This window comes from Acipenser ruthenus, chromosome 1, assembly GCF_902713425.1.
Source record: "Acipenser ruthenus chromosome 1, fAciRut3.2 maternal haplotype, whole genome shotgun sequence".
Taxonomy (NCBI): Eukaryota; Metazoa; Chordata; class Actinopteri; order Acipenseriformes; family Acipenseridae; genus Acipenser; species Acipenser ruthenus.
The window spans coordinates 59,873,879-59,891,922 of NC_081189.1; the positions used below are offsets into that span (position 1 = coordinate 59,873,879).

The 18,044-nt window shown below is 38.5% G+C and overlaps 1 protein-coding gene across 3 annotated transcripts; it reads right to left on the bottom strand.

Annotated features, from left to right (window-relative positions):
• On the bottom strand, window positions 1-16,783 carry LOC117420746 (putative nuclease HARBI1). 3 transcript variants are annotated; one of them, XR_009329126.1, is made up of 6 exons: window positions 15,958-16,783; window positions 9,710-9,765; window positions 9,084-9,222; window positions 4,656-5,722; window positions 4,258-4,493; window positions 1-187 (listed from the first exon to the last, which is right to left on the bottom strand). XR_009329126.1 is itself a non-coding variant. In XM_034922011.2 (5 exons), coding segments are annotated over exons 3-5 (1,083 nt in total). In that variant the 5' UTR covers window positions 9,099-9,222; window positions 9,710-9,765; window positions 15,958-16,783; the 3' UTR covers window positions 1-186. The 3 variants fall into 3 exon arrangements, 2 of the variants coding, with proteins under 2 accessions (XP_034777902.1, XP_058882743.1); XM_034922011.2 differs by lacking the exon at window positions 4,258-4,493; XM_059026760.1 differs by lacking the exon at window positions 15,958-16,783 and having other exon boundaries at window positions 1-4,493; window positions 9,710-9,951.
• Between the last annotated feature and the right edge of the window lie 1,261 nt (window positions 16,784-18,044).

The following is an 18,044-nucleotide window of genomic DNA, read 5'->3' on the forward strand; positions in this document are numbered from 1 at the left end:
TTAATAATGAATAGAGCCCAATGTACATTTTATTGGTGCTGCAATTAAGTTATATAGTAAACAAAAAACAAACCAAAAAAAAAAAAACAGCAAAAAAGTTGGTTCTTTGCTTTGTTTGCCGTTTCATTTCTAGATCCCATTCAACAGAATGCAGAGGAAGACCCAACACACCTCCGTCACACCAGCCCTAGAAGGGAAGAACAAAGGGTGGATGAGATGACAGATCAACAACAGGACAATGATGTCAGGCCAGCCCAGAGTTCTCCTGCCCAAAGTCTATCAGTGGAGCCAAGGTTGAGGAGGTACTCTGGACCTGTGTAATGAAGGGCATTGTAGTTGAGCAGGAGAGTTTTAAAAATAATTCTGAACTTTACAGGTAACCAGTGCAGCTGGGCAAGACGGTGGGTGATGTGATCACGTTTTTTACATCTGGTAAGGATCCTGGCAGCGACATTCTGGACGAGCTGCAGTCAGTTTATGGTGTGTGCCGGGAGACCACCATATAGAGAGTTGCAGTAGTCGAGTCGAGAGGAGACAAATGCATGACAAAGTATCTCCGCATCTGGGAGAGGTAGGGACGGACTTTGGAGATGTTTCGAAGATGGTAGAAGGAAGATTTGACCACTGAGGAGATGTGGGCATCAAAGGAGAGGTTGCTGTCAAGAAGTACACCAAGGCTTGGTACTGTGGAGGAAGGCAGCAGCAGACAGTTTCCGAGGTTCAGGGCAGCTATATTAGATTAAGTTGAGTTTTAGATCCTACTAGAAGGAGTTTAGATTTGCTAGTGTTCAGCTGAAGAAAATTGGCTGACATCCAGGCCTCGATGTCTTGAATGCAAGCCGAGAGCCGGACCATGGTAGAGGGGCTACCAGGGTCGAGTTTTAAGTAGAGCTGGGTGTTGTCAGCATAGGAGTGAAACATGAGGCTGTGTGGCGGATGTGATGACCCAAGGGAAGCATGTAGATATTGAAGAGAAGGGGCCCAAGAACTGATGCTTGGGGGACACCACAAGTGACTGGGTTTACAACACCACTGCATCCAGCATAGAAAACAGGCTGAATATCGCTCGATTGTTGCATCTATGCATCCCTGCTGTAGCGCATTACTGGAATTTAGATATTAATCAAACAAGAGGTTAAATTATCAATTGTATGTTTCAACTATGCCACATGGCAACAGATCAGCTGCAATGTAACATGCATAATAAGTACAGTAATACCTGTCAACTTATGGAAACACGACAGCCAGAGGTCTCCTTTTTCGGACTTACTGCACAACTTTCTCCGAACAAATATAATAATTCTTACATATACAGTAAATAATACTTTATTCTTAACTTGTAGACTATTAGAATCTGATATAGCCTACGTGAACACCATAAAGTAGCCTCAGACATTTTCACAGGTCGGATGGGGAAAATAATAATAAATAAATAAAGTTGAAGTTTGTTAAGATTAGTGATCTAAATAATCCGGCGGAAGATCTTAGACGGGAATGTCCCGACGAAATCGAGAGACTTCACAGGAATGCATACGAGAACGTGACAACATGATCATTTTATCACATTATTTATTAATAATGTACATGGGATGTTGTTGGCTATATAAGCGGGTCACTTTATACATATTTTCAAACAGTAAGAGAGAATTATAATGAAATAACTTATTTGCACCTCATTTTTTCCTGGCAGCCGCTTGAGTCCCAGTGATTTTACTTTTTTTACTAGAAGATGATGATACTGCTGTCCTGCAGGTACCATCCGGATAAATGGATGGTACTGCATCCTTATTTAATTTAACTTTAACAGCACCCACATCATTAAACATAATTAAATTAATAAAGCTGTCTCTGGTAAAGTGGGTGCTGCAGATGCAGCTGCTGTTGGGCTTAGCATCCCAATCCCTGGTCCTCCTCACGAATTTACACCGTACCGTCTCTTTAGGAAACTCATGGAGAGATACCAATGGCCCTGCTGTGTTGGAGCAACCATATATTACACACCTATTTACCATGGTATCTCTCCCCTGGGTGTGTTGTGTTTTGGTAAGCAGTAATGCAGGAAAGCAGCGGGCGGGATGGCGAGCTTGTCCTGGTGTGACGTCACGCATAAATTAGCTGCAGCTTTGCGTGAGCTGGACTTTTCATAGAGGTGTCAACTTCAGAGTTGTTTTTTATACACTTAGCGTCAAAACCTATACATTAAAACTACACAGATACTTTTATTGACTTACCAACAGTAAAAAAGGAAAAATGACCGACCACAGCAAGATATTACTGAGCTTAAATTAAGGCACTGCTGAAGGGCAGCAGCCTCGAGAGAAAAAGCGACACACCAGGCAAAATAAAAGCAGATTAAAACTGTGAAAAGAACAAAGTTGAACAAATAAGACAAATAACATTAATTTAAACTTAGACAAAGATAATTAACTTGTGAATTTTATTTTAATATTTAAACAGCTTAAATGTTTTCTGTCTTTCCACAAAGTAACACACTATGCAAGACTGAGAAGAGCCGAAGTCATGCAGCTCATATTTATAGCCTTTGTTGTCTTGGCACATGTGCGCTGATCGCCTGATCACTGTGTTCTCTAACCAGCTGCACTCCATCCATACATTTTTAAGCCAATCATAGCCAGTCCTGGCTGACGGCTGGCTGCTACTGCACATGTGCACGGCGGATTTGGGTGCTCGCATTTCTGAGCTAGCACAGCCTGGCTTTAACCCATTACACATGGGATGAACGGCATTGTTGATGTGCCAGTGTCACGTGAGAGGGAGAAATGAAAACCACATCACCCAGAAGAAGGGAAGCGCAATTCATTAATAAAAGACTGGGGGTTCAGTGAGCAAGCGAACACTGTTACCCGGCTGCCCCTGGTATTCCCCTTTTGTGTAGGTTCATAATGGAACAAAAACATGAAGCTCACACAAGACAGATTTCTAGGTTGTCGCTGCACAGCGTATTGTTAATGTGTTTTTCCAGCATCCATAATAAATCATTCTCATTTTGGTAAATTAAGTGGTATTAAGTTATTCTGTTGTGTTTTTTTTATTTTTTATTTTGCTATCACTCAGGCCTTCTGTCCTATCATTCTGATCAATTTGACTGAATTTGCCAGGTGAATTCATTGACGTTGCTTGCAAACAGTGATGGCGTGTGCTAGGAATGAGTGGAGATTAGAAGCAAAACACAGAATACTTAATCACACAGTAACTTTTTGATATGAATTAAGAAGCTCAAAATATATAACTTACATGATTATTATTTTTCATTAGTCTTTGTTTTCAGTAAACAATTAAATTACGTATTTTTCAAGAATGCAGTTTTAGAAATGTATTTCTACAGTGCTTAAACTTAGAACATGGTTTAAAGTAGTAAAGAGAAATAAGTACTTACTTGTTTACCATGCTGACATTTATTCCTTATAGAACTTAATGCAAAAGAGGAAAAAAGTTGGGTTTTGTGTGGGGGGGTGTTTCACAGCCAGCTGGATTTGAGTAGGGGAGTGTGTACGCTGCACTCTACCTCACTTCCAATTTCTTATTCTTACTATGATTGGCTGCAAAGACAACAGGGCTAACCAATGATTGGATAATGTTGTATTGGGTGGTGTTTTTTTTATTGTGGACAGGTTTCCTAGTAACTGTAATATTATATGTGTAATAGAAATGAGTGTGTAATTTATTTTTCGTGTTAGGTAAACATTTCAGTTTAATAAAAAAAAAAAAAAGTCAACTAACATCCAGCGCCTTTTTTTTTTTTTTGTCTTATGCAAGGAAAAATTAGTGTTGCTCATAGTAGGGACTAGAGCCTTGCTACCCGACCCGAGCCCAATGGGACCCGACAAGAAGTGTCGGGTCAGGTATAGTTTGTTATCAGTGAGTGGATTATGGCATTTTTTATTTTAAGTGAGTATTTCGCTGCCGTGAGTGGCAAGGTCTTCTAGCGTGCCTGGTTTTAGAGTGAACTCAGGCATTTACAAAGATGTGTCCTTTTTCCACAAAAACAAGTTGTTTTAAAATTAAAATACATGGTTAGCCGACAAAAAAATAGTATATGTGGGCTCCCGAGTAGCGCAACCAGTAAAAGCACTCGCTAGAGTGCAGGATGCGCTCTATAGCCTGGACGTCGCCGGTTCGAGTCCAGGCTATTCCACAGCCGACCGTGGACGGGAGCTCCCAGGGGGCGGCGCTCAATTGGCCGAGCATCGTCCGGGGGGAGGGAGGGTTAGGTCGGCCAGGGTGTCCTCGGCTCACCGTGCACCAGCGATCCCTGTAGTCTGGCCGGGCGCCTGCGGGCTTGCCTGTAAGCTGCCCAGAGCTGCATTGTCCTCCGACGCTGTAGTTCTGAGGCGGCTGCATGGTGAGTCTGCAGAGTGTAAAGAAGCGGGCGGCTGACGGCACACGCTTCGGAGGACAGCGTGTGTTCATCTTCGAGTGTGTTCATCATCACCCTCCCGAGTCAGCGCAGGGGTGGTAGCGGTGAGCTGAGCCTAAAAAAAATAATTGGGCATTTCAAATTGGGGAGAAAATAATAAAAACTAATTGGCAACGACTAAATTTAAAAAAAAAAGGAAAAAAAAAAAAATAGTATATGTAATACAATGTCTAGTGCATCATTTAAATCACTACATATACAAAAAATACATACTTACTATTGGCTAAAAAACTTCTGTACAAGGTGCTCCCTGATCTGTCTTGCGGTAGCGGCAACTGGAGCTTCTCCAATGGGAACATGAAGACCTGCCTCATATTCCCTAAAAGCTTGTAACGTGTCCTCTGGAAGGTCAATACGACATCCATTGCGTATGGCAATATTGTGCAAAACACAACATGCCACAAAAAACTTGCTGACGTTCTGAGGACTGTATTGTAGTGTAAGATCTGAACGATCCAAACATCTGAAACGCATTTTTAACATTCCAAATGTACTCTCAATGACAGATCGAGTAGAGGTGATGGCTCGGTTATACCTGTGTTCAGCAGGAGTACTTGGGTTGCAAAAAGGTGTCATAAGCCACCGTTTCAATGGGTAACCATTGTCCCCTATCAGCCAACCGCTCAGACTGTCATCCTGCTCAAACACCCCTGGCATCTGTGAATTAGCAAGGATAAACGAATCATGAGCGGAACCGGGATAATTAGCAAACACATGTGTGATGATGTTGTTTGCATCACAGACTACTTGCACGTTCACAGAATAGACACCTTTACGATTTATGTAAATGTGGCTATTCTGCATCGGTGCTTGTAGCTGCACATGTGTGCAATCGATGGCACCAAGGACTCTAGGAAACCCAAACTTTAAAAAAAACTCCTGCCTAGTTTGCTCTTGCAGCTCGTGAGACATGGGAAAACGAATAAATTGCCCTGCACGCTTCACTAAAGCTGCAGTAACTTCATGTACTGCACCGTTTACAGCCGACTGGCTAATACCTGCAATAGCACCTACAGTCCTCTGAAAGGAACCAGTGGCAAAAAAAGCTAGTGCAGCTGTGACCTTTAATGCAACAGGCAATGTGTTATATCTTCCAGTATCTCTTTCCAGATCTGCCTGTAGTAACTGGCAGATATCAGCTATAATTTGCTTGCTTAGTTGGAGGTGACTTATGCATTCACTGTCTGATGGGTTTAAAAATGAGACACGGGTTCGGAAAACTCTATTTTGGTATCTCCTTCTTCTCTCCCTTCGATGCAGGAATGCTAATGCATATTCCATTCTCTGAAAACAAACAAACAAACAAAAAATTTATTCAAATATTCAATTTATAACTATATAACTATATATATATATATATATATATATATATATATATATATATATATATATATATATATATATGGCTTTTTGTAACTGAACAAGCAAACAAAAACTGAAATTTAACTTTAACACTTCAAATAAATCAAATGTGGAAATGGCGTTGTAAAGTGAAGGGGGAAAAAACTCACCGTTTTGGTTCTCATTTATTACATTCCAAATAACAGAAAGTCGCTATATAAAAATAAACACATCACATAGTAGACCAATATTTAAATCAGAAAGTATTTATTGAAACCACCTTGTGCTCAACTATGTAATGGAACTAATGCAATTCCTTGTTGAAATGTATTTTGTTTTATTCTTAACTTCTACAAGCATGCAACCATATCTGTCATTTAAGCATTTGATATGCCATCAGTACGGTTAACCAGGTTATGTTTCATCGGTGCAAATTAAGTGGTACAAAATTATTCAGTTGTTGACTGAGATTTCGGTAACTAACAAATCATACTATAAAGATAGCGATTAAAAAAAAAAAAAAAAAAAAAGTAACGTGTGCCACAATATAATTGAATCCTGCGTTGTATGACAACCGAGCTGTTTTGAAAATGAAAGCTAATTCCACCACTGCACCGCTACATTTAAAAGATTCATTCAGCGTGGTATAATAACTGGTTTGTTCATAAATATGTATGCTAGCACACTGCCTTTTCACTGCATTTTTAAATGCTGTACAATTTTGAAGAAATTAACTAAGAAGTAATAACAGAATAAGGTATATCAACCAACAAGGTTTAAAAAAGAAATATGCTGGGTTTGTTTTATTAAACAGTGGCATTAGTTAGCCGGGTCATTCTTCCAATAGGGTGCCTTTTGGACCTTGTGAAAAAAATGAAAATCAGTGTGTATTTGGGGAAATAAACATTTTTTATCATAAACAAAACATTTAAAATGAACCAAAAAAAACTTTTGCCAAGCTTAACAACAGAAAATCTGTAAATTAAAAGCCATAAATTCCTGTTTAAACTATATTTTGCGTCAACTCTGTTACGGACACATAAGTAACTCTCTGAAAAAGTGTTTAAGCTGTATACATTTCAATTCAAACATTTTTAGACAAATACTATGTCCCTAAATGCAATTCTTGAAGCATAAAAAAATAATTATCAAAGAATTCCATTTTTAGTCTCAATAATATTACGGAATCTACAAATAGAACTTTTAAGCACTGACATTTTTACATAAAAGTGTCAGATACCAGCTTAATTTTCACAAAACATTTAGGATGGATCTTTTTCTTACCTTTTGCTATTGGATAAATCAAGTTAGTTTACTACAAAGGACAAAATTAAATATTTTGGAGTAATATATTTGCAAGTAACATAGTTGACAACATAGTAACAGTATTGACAAAAGTAACAGAATTGACAGGACAGCATGTGCAGTGGTTATTTTGTTTATTTTTAACAGGCTTTCACAGATATAGAAGTCACAAATGTCATTGTAATACAGTCCTAAAAATATTTGCATTTATAATTTGCAATAAACAGACTGCTGTCTTACATTAGTAACCGCTGATTTTTGGAAACTACGCCAAGACCTGTATAACTATGCAACTGCAATACAACAAGATAAGTTTTTTTGGGGGAGGTTGTTTTTAATATGGAACTATAATGTTTTTAAATGTACATATTATCATTCTTGATGGTTGTTAGTAGCTTATTGATCCCAGAATCTCATCAAGCAGCTTCTTGAAGGATCCCAGGGTGTCAGCTTCAACAACATTACTGGGGAGTTGGTTCCAGACTCCCATAATTCTCTGTGTAAAAAAGTGCCTCCTATTTTCTGTTCTGAATGCCCCTTTATCTAATCTCCATTTGTGACCCCTGGTACTTTTTCTTTTTTCAGGTTGAAAAAGTCCGCTGGGTCGACACCTTTTAGAATTCTGAATGCTTGAATCAGATCACCACATAGTCTTCTTTGTCCAAGACTGAATAGATTAAATTCTTTTAGCCTGTCTGCATATGACATGCCTTTTAAACCCGGAATAATTCTGGTCTCTCTTCTTTGCACTCTTTCTAGAGCAGCAATATCCTTTTTGTAGCGAAGTGACCAAAACTGAACACAATATTCTAGATGATGTCTTACTAATGCATTGTAAAGTTTTAACATTACTTCCCTTGATTTAAATTCAACACTTTTCATTAAATATCTGACCATTTTGTTGGCCTTTTTTATAGCTTCCCCACATTGTCTAGATGAAGACATTTCTGAGTCAACATAAACTCCTAGGTCTTTTTCATAGATTTTCAAATTTTCAAATTTACTACCAATTAATACGGCTTCTTATCGTCCTTAATTGCTTCACATTTTTCTCTTCTGTCTCACTTGGTATTATGGTATATATATATATATATATATATATATATATATATATATATATATATATATATATATATATATAATGTGACACTGTTTGTTTTTGTGCCTGAAATATAATTTATCTGTTTCATTGGTGTCTGGTTCAGTCTTTCTTTCACCACTATTTTTCTGTGTGTAATTATTGCAAAACCAAACACAGTGTGCTTAAATATGTGGACTTTACTTACTTTGAAATTTACTGTGTACTAAGACAAGTTTGTGGTTTTAAAATTCTAATATAAATAAATAATTTTGTAATTGCTTTTCATAGACACATACATAACTTTTACTTGCTCTTTAAATCTCATGCCTATAATAATAAAAAAATGAACTAAGTTATACACTTATTTGGACTTTTGGTTCCCTATAAAGGCATTATACTCAGGATATGCATGATTTAGAGCCCTGTAAAATCCTGAAATTCGTTTTCGGTGGGGTGGGGGATGGGACAGCGTTGCCACTTGCACCCGTGCTGGGGGAGGACCCCCATACCCCTCTGCCTTCTACTTGAGATTTTTAGCCTCCTACTTTAAATGAAAATGAGAAGACCGACCACTACTTTGTGACGTCATGAAAATCTGGCCCTTAGCGTTTTTTTTAAATCAATTTACTTATCCACCCAACACATAAAAAATATGTATTATAAACGATTAAAAACACCTGGTTCAAGAAGACGATGCTCAACATATATACAGCTTCAATGACATTTTCAAAAAATGTAGAAGCTCTGTTGTTATTGCTGGCTTTTAGATATACTATTTCCCTACTGTAGCCATCAATGCCACCATGAATTACAATCCTCAAACTATAGGGGAAATAGGACATAATTTAAGTTTAGGAGCTATTGATGTTTGTGTTCATATTTTTAATTATGCTTTACAAGTTGTATTGCTGTACTTACTGAATAGATTCCCATCTATATATCAAATTGAAGGGACTCTGTAACCTCTTCGTTGGACAACATTCATGCTAAGTCGTCAAAAGAGTGTCCTAAGGGATCGACATTCCTTGTGGTCTCTTTGATTCTGTGTTGTTGTACTCTAATAAAAAAAAAAAAAAAAAAAACATTTGAGTTTAAACTATTATGGTACCACCAATCCTATCCTATTTCTCATTCCAGACATGATCTGTAGGAGTAAGAATATTTTGAAAGCCAGATGCCTTTTTGGAAAAAAATTTGTACAAATTATGCGTCTTTAAAGCTACAGTCAACATTAATACAGTTACATTGAATATGTTAATTTTGAACTCTATAGGGATATTACTGTAGAAAACTGATATTAAGTAATTTGTCGCGCAATATCATATTTATAGTTAAAATGTACACCTAAATCGTGCTAGAAAAAGGTTAGTGTCTAGCATTATGTTGCCATTTATTGGCTATATGATCTTTAAAATTAGTCACAAATTGGGTTTACTCTGTTGGCTGGGTGGGCTTTCCTACAGTAGACTGAAATACTGGTATGCCTTTGTTTCAAGAAAGGTCCTACAATTGTTTAATTGCTGTAGTTACCAAAAAAGCCTTACCTTACACCAACACTTCAAAAAGCCATCCACCTTCTTGTAACCAGAATCAGGAAATTCTGAAAAATATTCAGGTCAACAGGGAGTTCAATTCTTCATCAGATACAGTGCTGTACGTTTCTTTAACAGAAAGGACATAGTGCGTCATCCTCCTCGCAGACAACAACCTTGATATTTCAGTGATGGTAAACGCGTATTCTAAGTTGTTCCCTTGTAATACTAAATGATGGCCAACCTTTTGCACCACTGCTTACTACCACTGGCTTAAACCCATTGACAGGCGCTTTGGGATGTGATTCCAGTAGCTGAAGTACTCTTCCTAGTTTCTGAAGTACTAGGCCTATACCCCAACAAGGTCAGTCTCAGAGCATCTCTAAAGAACACATGACATGTTGAAGGTAAATTATTTCAACTATATTTGAGTTTAAGAATAAAATAAAACTCCTTATCTCAGGCATTGACAATGGATTTTTTTTATCTCTCCTGGAAAATAACTGTACAGTACAAAGAAAACAGTACAAAGAAAAGGACTTTGCTTTTAAAGGCTGAAACCAAGTGACTGAAGAACTACTGCCGTTAATGTTTCATGGTCTCAAATGCCAAGCCAGCTTGCATGCTCTAAACCTTTTCCATGGAAAAAGAAAAATAAGTTTCACTGTTTTTCTCACTCTATTTTGGTAGTACTTTCGGGTTGTGTGTTTTTTTGTTGTTTTTTTTTAGCCAGAGAAATTATCCTTCTAAATGCAAATAACCTAATTAATATAAAAATATAGGAGGGTATATTTTAATGTTTAATGTCCGACTACTGATAACGTACAGCTTTCTTAAACTGGGTTTCTACAAAGTTTTTAGTTTGTGTTAAAACACTAAGTGCAGCCTGTCTCACTTGGCCACCAAATGTAATACAAAAACTACAAGAAATAAAACAAAAACAGAGATAGCATTACATAAATACAAAAAAAAGCAAAAAAAATTAACAATAAAACAGTTATTGGTCTGATCTGCGAGCCATTTCGGGCCAAATATTTGGTGACCTCTCACATAAAAACCGTTTGACCTAAAGATGTGAAACTTGGGGAAATCTTATATCTCTATGGCACCAATTCTCTCATATTACTGAATTACAAATGGTACATTGAAATTTCGTTCTGTTTGATATTTTATTTTAAAACACTGAAACTCAAAATCAATTATTGTAAGGTGACATTGGTTTTATGTTGGGAAATATTTTTAAGAAAAATAAAAAAACTGAAATATCTTGCTTGCATAAGTATTCAACCCCCACATATTAATACTTGGTAGAGCCACCTTTCGCTGCAATAACAGCTTTAAGTCTTTTGGGGTAAGTATGTACCAGCTTTGCACACAGTGTCGGAGTGATTTTGGCCCATTCTTCTTGGCAGATTTGCTTCAGGTTGGTTGGACGACGCTTGTGGACCGCAATTTTCAAATAGTGCCACAGATTCTCAATGGGATTGAGATCAGGACTTTGACTGGGCCACTGTAGGACATTCACCTTTTTGTTCTTGAGCCACTCAAATGTTGCTTTGGCCTTGTGCTTGGGATCATTGCCCTGCTGAAAGGTGGATTTCCTCCCAAGCTTCAGTTTTTTTAGCGGACTGAAGCAGGTTCTCTTGCAGTATTTCCCTGTATTTTGCTCCATCCATTCTTCCTTCAATTTTAACAAGATGCCCAGTCCCTGCTGATGAGAAGCATCCCCACAGCATTATTATTATTTATTTCTTAGCAGATGCCCTTATCCAGGGCGACTTACAATCGTAAGCAAATACACTGCTGCCGCCACCATACTTCACTGTAGGGATGGTGTGTCTTGAGGCATGGGCAGTGTTAGGTTTGCGCCACACATAGCGCTTTGAGTTTTGGCCAAAAAGCTCTATCTTGGCCTCATCTGACCACAAAACCTTTTCCCACATCGCAGCTGGGTCACTCTCATGCTTTCTGGCAAACTCCAGACGTGCTTTCAGATGGTACTTTTTGAGTAACGGCTTCTTTCTTGCCACCCTCCCATACAGGCCAGTGTTGTGCAGAGCTCTTGATATGGTTGACTGGTGCACCATTACTCCACTCCCAGCCACTGAACTCTGTAGCTCCTTCAAAGTGATTGTTGGCCTCTCTGTGGCTTCTCTCACAAGTCTCCTTGTTTGAGCGCTGAGTTTTGAAGGACAGCCTTTTCTTGGCAGTGTCTGGGTGGTGTGGTGCAGCTTCCACTTCCTGATTATTGATCCAACTGTGCTCACTGGGATATCCAAACACTTTGGATATTATTTTGTACCCGTTCCCTAATCTATGCATGTGTATTACTTTATCTCTAACTTCTGTAGAACGCTCTTTAGTCTTCATTTTCCTTCAGATTCACAGCCTGACCAATGATCCTTCAATAGTGTGGTTTTTATCCAGAAAATGTGACAGCAACTAATGGTTCACAGGTGGAGGCCAATGGTAAGGTAATTGTGTCCTCGTTAGGGCAATTTTTTTCATCGGTGTAAACTGGGAGCTTCCACAGCACAGGGGTTGAATACTTATGCAAGCAAGATATTTCAGTTTTTTATTTTTCTTAAAAATATTTCCCAACATAAAACCAATGTCACCTTACAATAATTGATTTTGAGTTTCAGTGTTTTAAACTAAAATATCAAACAGAACGAAATTTCAATGTACCATTTGTAATTCAGTAATATGAGAGAATTGGTCAGAGGTCTGAATACTTTTACAAGGCACTGTATATATAATGTTGTTGTTATTGGGGATCCAGTAGATGCTAATACAGCCGGGACTTTCTGGACTGCGTTAAGTCTTGCAACAAGCTGAAAAGCCTGTATTTGTCTTATAAGCCTGTATAAGTTTTTCTTTTTCATGTTTTCGTACTTAAAGTCTTGCGCAATGAATTTGCTCAAGTCTGGTGTTGTCAGTAGACGGCAGCAATAATACAGCTATGCTAATGTAAGATGTATTTTAGTCCAAAGTTGATTCTTTTTTTCCCTTTGTTGGTACCCATGATACATGCTACTTAAAAAGCTAGTGTACAATGAACTGTTGAACTATTTGGTCAAAGCAGCTTGACAGGGCTACTTCCATCTTGGTATGGCCTTTACTAGAGATTATGTAACAAACAGGATTTTCACTGCTGAAGTCTCGTCAATCTGGTCAATTGTACAGCTTTTTAGTGTGAGAAAAAGCAATTTACTTGTCCTTTAAAGTTGTACAATGTTTTAGATGCGCGCTTCCTATAGTGTGTGTAATGTGCGTTCTGGATGATTTGATTCTTAAAAGCGGACTGATATGATCACTGTGGTGAAGTGCTGCTGAATCAGTATGTTAGTTTGAGAATTAAAGCTTAGTTCCCTGCAGTGTAATGTGTTGACCACTAGATGTCATGAGTTCCCGCATGTATGCACAGGGACCACACAAAGTATTGTTTACTTAGTGCTCCAACTGAAAGCTAGGTTTATTTTGTTTGTTTGTTTGTTTGTTTTATTAGCAGTTGTTTCCCCACCGCACTGTAAGAAAAATAAAACCAACACCAGTTTTAAACTGTAAATCAAGACTCCAGCCTGATCATTTACACTGCCCTTGACCACGTCACATTACAATTAGCAAAAGCGCCTCCAACCGTCAGCAGTTTAAATACAGTATACAAATGTCAATGGTGCTCAATCACTGAGGACAATACATCAAAACAATCAAAACAAGTCCTCGTGGGTAAGCAACTTCTTATATGATCACAATTATCTTTACTCAAGGCTGCAGAATCCTATTTTACTACAGTATACTTGAGAAGCGATCATCTCGTGAGGGTGCCTAGTTGAAATGCAGTGTGTTGTTACATGTAATGGCCTTTGAATTAAAATGACATTGCAGTACAAAATTTTACTGTCAGGACTACCACTGTATTTAAGCATCTGTGGCTTACTTTCTGTTGCGATGCAAATCTCACAGTTTTTCATTAAGCAGAGATGCAAAGCTCCGCACTCCCCCCCCCCCCCCCTCCCCTCCCCTCTCCCCCCCCCCCCCTCCCCTCCCCTCCCCTCCCCCTCTCCACCCCTCCCCTCCCCTCCCCCTCTCCACCCCTCCCCTCCCCCTCTCCACCCCTCCCCTCCCCTCCCCCTCTCCACCTCCCCTCCTCTCCTCCCCCTCCAAAAAGGTATATTCCTCACCAACTATGCTACCCAGCTCCTGGTCCAGGCCCTGGTACTCTCCCGCCTAGACTACTGCAACTCCCTCCTGGCTGGCCTCCCTGCGTCCGCCACCCGTCCGCTCCAGCTCATCCAGAACTCTGCTGCTCGCCTGGTGTTCTCTCTACCTCGCTTCGCCCACGCTACTCCACTACTCCGCTCGCTCCACTGGCTCCCGATCACCGCTCGCATCCAGTTCAAGACTCTTGTACTAGCCTACAGATGCCTTGATCAGACTGCACCCAGCTACCTCCAGACCCTCATCTCTCCCTACACCCCCACTCGACCTCTCCGCTCCGCCTGCACTAGAAGACTGGCTCTACCTCCGCTACGCTCCCCTGCCTCCCGAGCCCACTCCTTCTCCACCCTTGCTCCGCAGTGGTGGAACGACCTTCCTACAGATGTCAGGACTGCCCAGTCCCTGACCACATTCCGGCGCCTCCTTAAGACTCACCTCTTCAAACAGCACCTGTAGAACTCCTCTGTTGTATCCTGGGACACTATCACCCTTCATTTAAATATGCTTTATTTTGCTCTTATCTGCCCCCTATTTTACTGCATTTAATCCTGTACCTCAGAATATTGTAATCTGCCAAGTGTTTAATCTGTAGTATTTTGTACTTAATCATATCCTGATGTAACTATCACTATTTAATCATATCCTGATGTAACTTTCACTATTATCTGCTGTATTATTGAATTGTGGTTTGTCACACTTGAGAATTATTGTATTTCTTGTTCTTATTGTATGACTTATATTGTAACACTTGAATGTATTTGTATTTGCTTGCGATTGTAAGTCGCCCTGGATAAGGGCGTCTGCTAAGAAATAAATAATAATAATAATAATAATAATATATTGTAACGTTAACATTATGAATGGTATTTTAATGAATTTGTACATTTAGTCAGGAACCTTCGATCCCACTTATATTAAATATAGATTGAATTAAAATATAAATAACTATGTTAATTAACCGTAGAAAACAAATACATGTATAAATATACCTTTCAAGGTATTCAGTTCTATAGTAAATAAAATCAATATAATTGTGGTCTATAGCATCTACCTCACATCTGTAAATTTAAAAAAAAATATGTATCCTTACATCTTGTACAAATGTAAAACATTGTTTTTGCCATTTTTTTCTTTAGGCCACTAAAAATTAATTAATTCTACCACAGAACTTTATTGTTACATTGTTCGCCATGATTAATCACTAAGGGACATACTTCCTTTAAGAAATTAACACTTTTAATTAAGATATTTTTTAACAACATGTTAATATCACCCATACTAATATAAATACAGTACTTTTATATATAGAAACACATGCCTAACCTACATCGTTTATACATATGTGCCTTTCTTTTAAATACAACGAAATGTAGAAATAACCTATGCTGCTGTACCCTTGAGCAAGGTACTTTACCTAGATTGCTCCAGTAAAAACCCAACTGTATAAATGGGTAACTGTATGTAAAAAATAATGTAATTGTATGTAAAAATGATGTGATATCTTGTAACAATTGTAAGTCGCCCTGGATAAGGGCGTCTGCTAAGAAATAAATAATAATATACGGATTTGTTGTTTTATTCAATACACTGAAACTACACAGTATGTATTATTCATTAGAATCAATACTTAATACATGTGTCCAAATAATACATTACATATTTCTTCGCTCCATAAACACATAGCAAACTTTATAAAATAAACTCAACTTTTTCTACGACATAACAATATCAAAGTGCTACGATTAATATACGACACAAAAAAGTATTATCAATGTACTAAAAAAATTAAACAGATAATAGTTACACTTTAAATAAGTGAACATGCCCTATATTATAAACACTGAAATACAAACTGTAAAACAAACGGTAATTTTAATAAGCTTTATTTGTTTCTATAATTAACTAATTTATTTACTTTCTGCAAATTACGATATTAAACAAAACAAAGTATCTGTAACGTAATATTACACATGCAAGGTTTGCGAGTCCGACCAGAGATATTTAGGTAAAGGAAGATACACATGTATATTTAAATTTACCTCGATACACACCAATCCGCCATCTCTTTCATCGTAAAACTCCACGCAGAGGATTGTGGTTACTGTATTATCGCTGACAGCAAAAATATTCTCGTTTTTTCTGTATTTGCTATAATAGCAAAGAGGAAGACTTGGTATTCTATCAGGGTATTAGATGTCTTAATATTATTACCAAAACATGAACTATAACGCTAGTGTACAAACTGAAATTTGAAACCGATTTTGTTCCTTCAAACAACGAAAAACATATCTTCTCAATGTATCCACTGTACTGTCATACACATAGAAGGTAGTTCTTCCGCTTGTTTCATGAAAATGTCCTCTGCAGTATTCCCAGTGCACCAGCTTTGCGTGTTGTTTCCATGGAGAAGATAGGGAAAGGGGCCACTTTCATCACAGTCCGTCTTCGCCCATTTTCAAATGGCTTACCGCCGGGAGAGTACAGCCTAGGAAAAAGGAAACACTGGGGAGAGGAGAGGCTAACTGATATTTACAAACTGAAATTCGCTTCATGAAACCTTTGACAGATTTTATATTAAGCCTTTTAAATGAATCAATGATTTTAAAACAAATGCATGCAATTTGTTAACTCGAGGGTCTGAATATCATGGAAATCAAGGTGGCTTGTTTGTTATAATAACAAACGCAAAACAAAGTATGTCTGTTTTGTATAAGTATTCTATATATAATACAATCTTAGCTTTTCTCTTTTATATTGACATGTCAGTAAAAGAGATTTGGAATAGATAGATAGAGAGAGAGATAGATAGATAGATAGATAGATCGATCTCTCTCTCTCTATATATATATATATATACAGTACTATGCAAAAGTTTTATGCAGGTGTGAAAAAATGCTGTAAAGTAAGAATGCTTTCAAAAATAGACATGTTAATAGATTATATTTATCAATTAACAAAATGCAAAGTGAGAGAACAGAAGAAAAATCTACATCAAATCAATATTTGGTGTGACCACCCTTTGCCTTCAAAACAGCATCAATTCTTCTAGGTACACTTGCACACAGTTTTTGAAGGAACTCGGCAGGTAGGTTGGCCCAAACATCTTGGAGAACTAACCACAGTTCTTCTGTGGATTTAGGCAGCCTCAGTTGCTTCTCTCTCTTCATGTAATCCCAGACAGACTCGATGATGTTGAGATCAGGGCTCTGTGGGGGGCATACCAGGGCAGCAGTGTGGAGTAGTGGTTAGGGCTCTGGACTCTTGACCGGAGGGTTGTGGGTTCAATCCCCAGTGGGGGACACTGCTGTTGTACCCTTGAGCAAGGTACTTTACCTAGATTGCTTCAGTAAAAACCCAACTGTATAAATAGGTAATTGTATGTAAAAATAATGTGACATCTTGTAACAATTGTAAGTCGCCCTGGATAAGGGCGTCTGCTAAGAAATAAATAATAATACCATCACTTCCAGGACTCCTTGTTCTTCTTTACACTGAAGATAGTTCTTAATGACTTTCGCTGTATGTTTGGGGTCGTTGTCATGCTGCAGAATAAATTTGGGGCCAATCAGATGTCTCCCTGATGGTATTGCATGATGGATAAGTATCTGCCTGTACTTCTCAGCATTGAGGAGACCATTAATTCTGACCAAATCCCCAACTCCATTTGCAGAAATGCAGCCCCAAACTTGCAAGGAACCTCCACTATGCTTCACTGTTGCCTGCAGACACTCATTTGTGTACTGCTCTCCAGCCCTTCGGCGAACAAACTGCCTTCTGCTACAGCCAAATATTTCAAATTTTGACTCATCAGTCCAGAGCACCTGCTGCCATTTTTCTACACCCCAGTTGCTGCGTTTTCGTGCATAGTTGAGTCGCTTGGCCTTGTTTCCACGTCGGAGGTATGGCTTTTTGGCCGCAAGTCTTCCATGAAGGCCACTTCTGACCAGACTTCTCCGGACAGTAGATGGGTGTACCAGGGTCCCACTGTTTTCTGCCAATTCTGAGCTGATGGCACTGCTGGACATCTTCCGATTGCGAAGGGAAGTAAGCATGATGTGTCTTTCATCTGCTGCAGTAAGTTTCCTTGGCCGACCACTGCGTCTACGGTCCTCAACGTTGCCCGTTT